This window comes from Galeopterus variegatus, unplaced genomic scaffold (genome assembly GCF_000696425.1).
Source record: "Galeopterus variegatus unplaced genomic scaffold, G_variegatus-3.0.2 Scaffold6380, whole genome shotgun sequence".
In the NCBI taxonomy this organism is placed as follows: domain Eukaryota; kingdom Metazoa; phylum Chordata; class Mammalia; order Dermoptera; family Cynocephalidae; genus Galeopterus; species Galeopterus variegatus.
Window position 1 is genome coordinate 117,606 of NW_007732491.1, and position 930 is coordinate 118,535.

General features: G+C 43.4%; 1 protein-coding gene across 1 annotated transcript in view; it reads left to right on the forward strand.

Annotated features, from left to right (window-relative positions):
* The window catches only part of MYOF (myoferlin), a 59,728-nt gene that overhangs the window by 55,351 nt on the left and 3,447 nt on the right, over window positions 1–930 (forward strand). The window contains exon 12 of the mRNA XM_008590809.1: window positions 160–286. Within this exon, the coding sequence (XP_008589031.1) occupies window positions 160–286 (127 nt within the window). The remainder of the gene's footprint in view (window positions 1–159; window positions 287–930) is intronic.

A 930-nucleotide genomic window follows, 5' to 3' on the forward strand; every position in this document is an offset into this window, starting at 1 on the left:
ACACACACACACACACACACACACGCTGAACTCTTAAACTCAAACATAGGAAATCCTAACGGAAACAGTTCTGGTTGATTTTATTTTATAAGCATTAATTAGAGTTTTTACAAGTGCTGCTTTTCTATCTGTATAATTTTATTCACGTGTCCCCAACAGCCTGAGAAACAAGACCGTGATAATGACAGTGATGATGTGGAGAGTAATTTGTTACTCCCTGCTGGCATTGCTCTCCGGTGGGTGACCTTCCTGCTGAAAATCTACCGGGCCGAGGATATCCCCCAGAGTAGGTATTGATTTAATCTTGCCCTGGGATGATCAGTAATCTGCATGATGCAATGTGTTAAAATCATATTCTAAATAGTGATTGGCGCTTCCTGGCCTAAGTTTTTCTTCTGAAAAGCCTTCACGGACTTATTTTCATTCATTCTGGTCCCACTGAAATCTTTCTGAACCTGCTCCCAGGACAGCTGGTTGGTTGCTGATCCATGCTCCTTGTTGACCTACCTTTGGCCCGTTCTGCTCTCTCTCTTCTTCTGTCAATGTTCTAGATCATCTCCTTATTCTAGAGAAGGCTAAAGTGAGATGAGCAGTCAGAACTTCCAACCCTTTTAACCTCAAATGAAAATGTGAAATTTTATAATCAAATAGATGTGTTTGCTATTGCACTATTAAAAATAGCTAAGCAAAGGGTGGTAAAACCCCAGTGACTGGAAGTTTGTCGCTATTGTATTATGAGATGTGTTTTGCAAGAGACTGGATACATTTAAGAGACTCACAGTCATTCCATTTATAGGGACTAGTTCAGCTACTCCTCTGGCATTGCTGAAGGCCCGGCATCCTATCTGCCTTGCCAGGCCTGTCTGCTTCCTGCTGGGCTCTGGGGCATAGGACCCTCCTCCAGGTCCCCAGGAGGCAGCACCCAGTGTA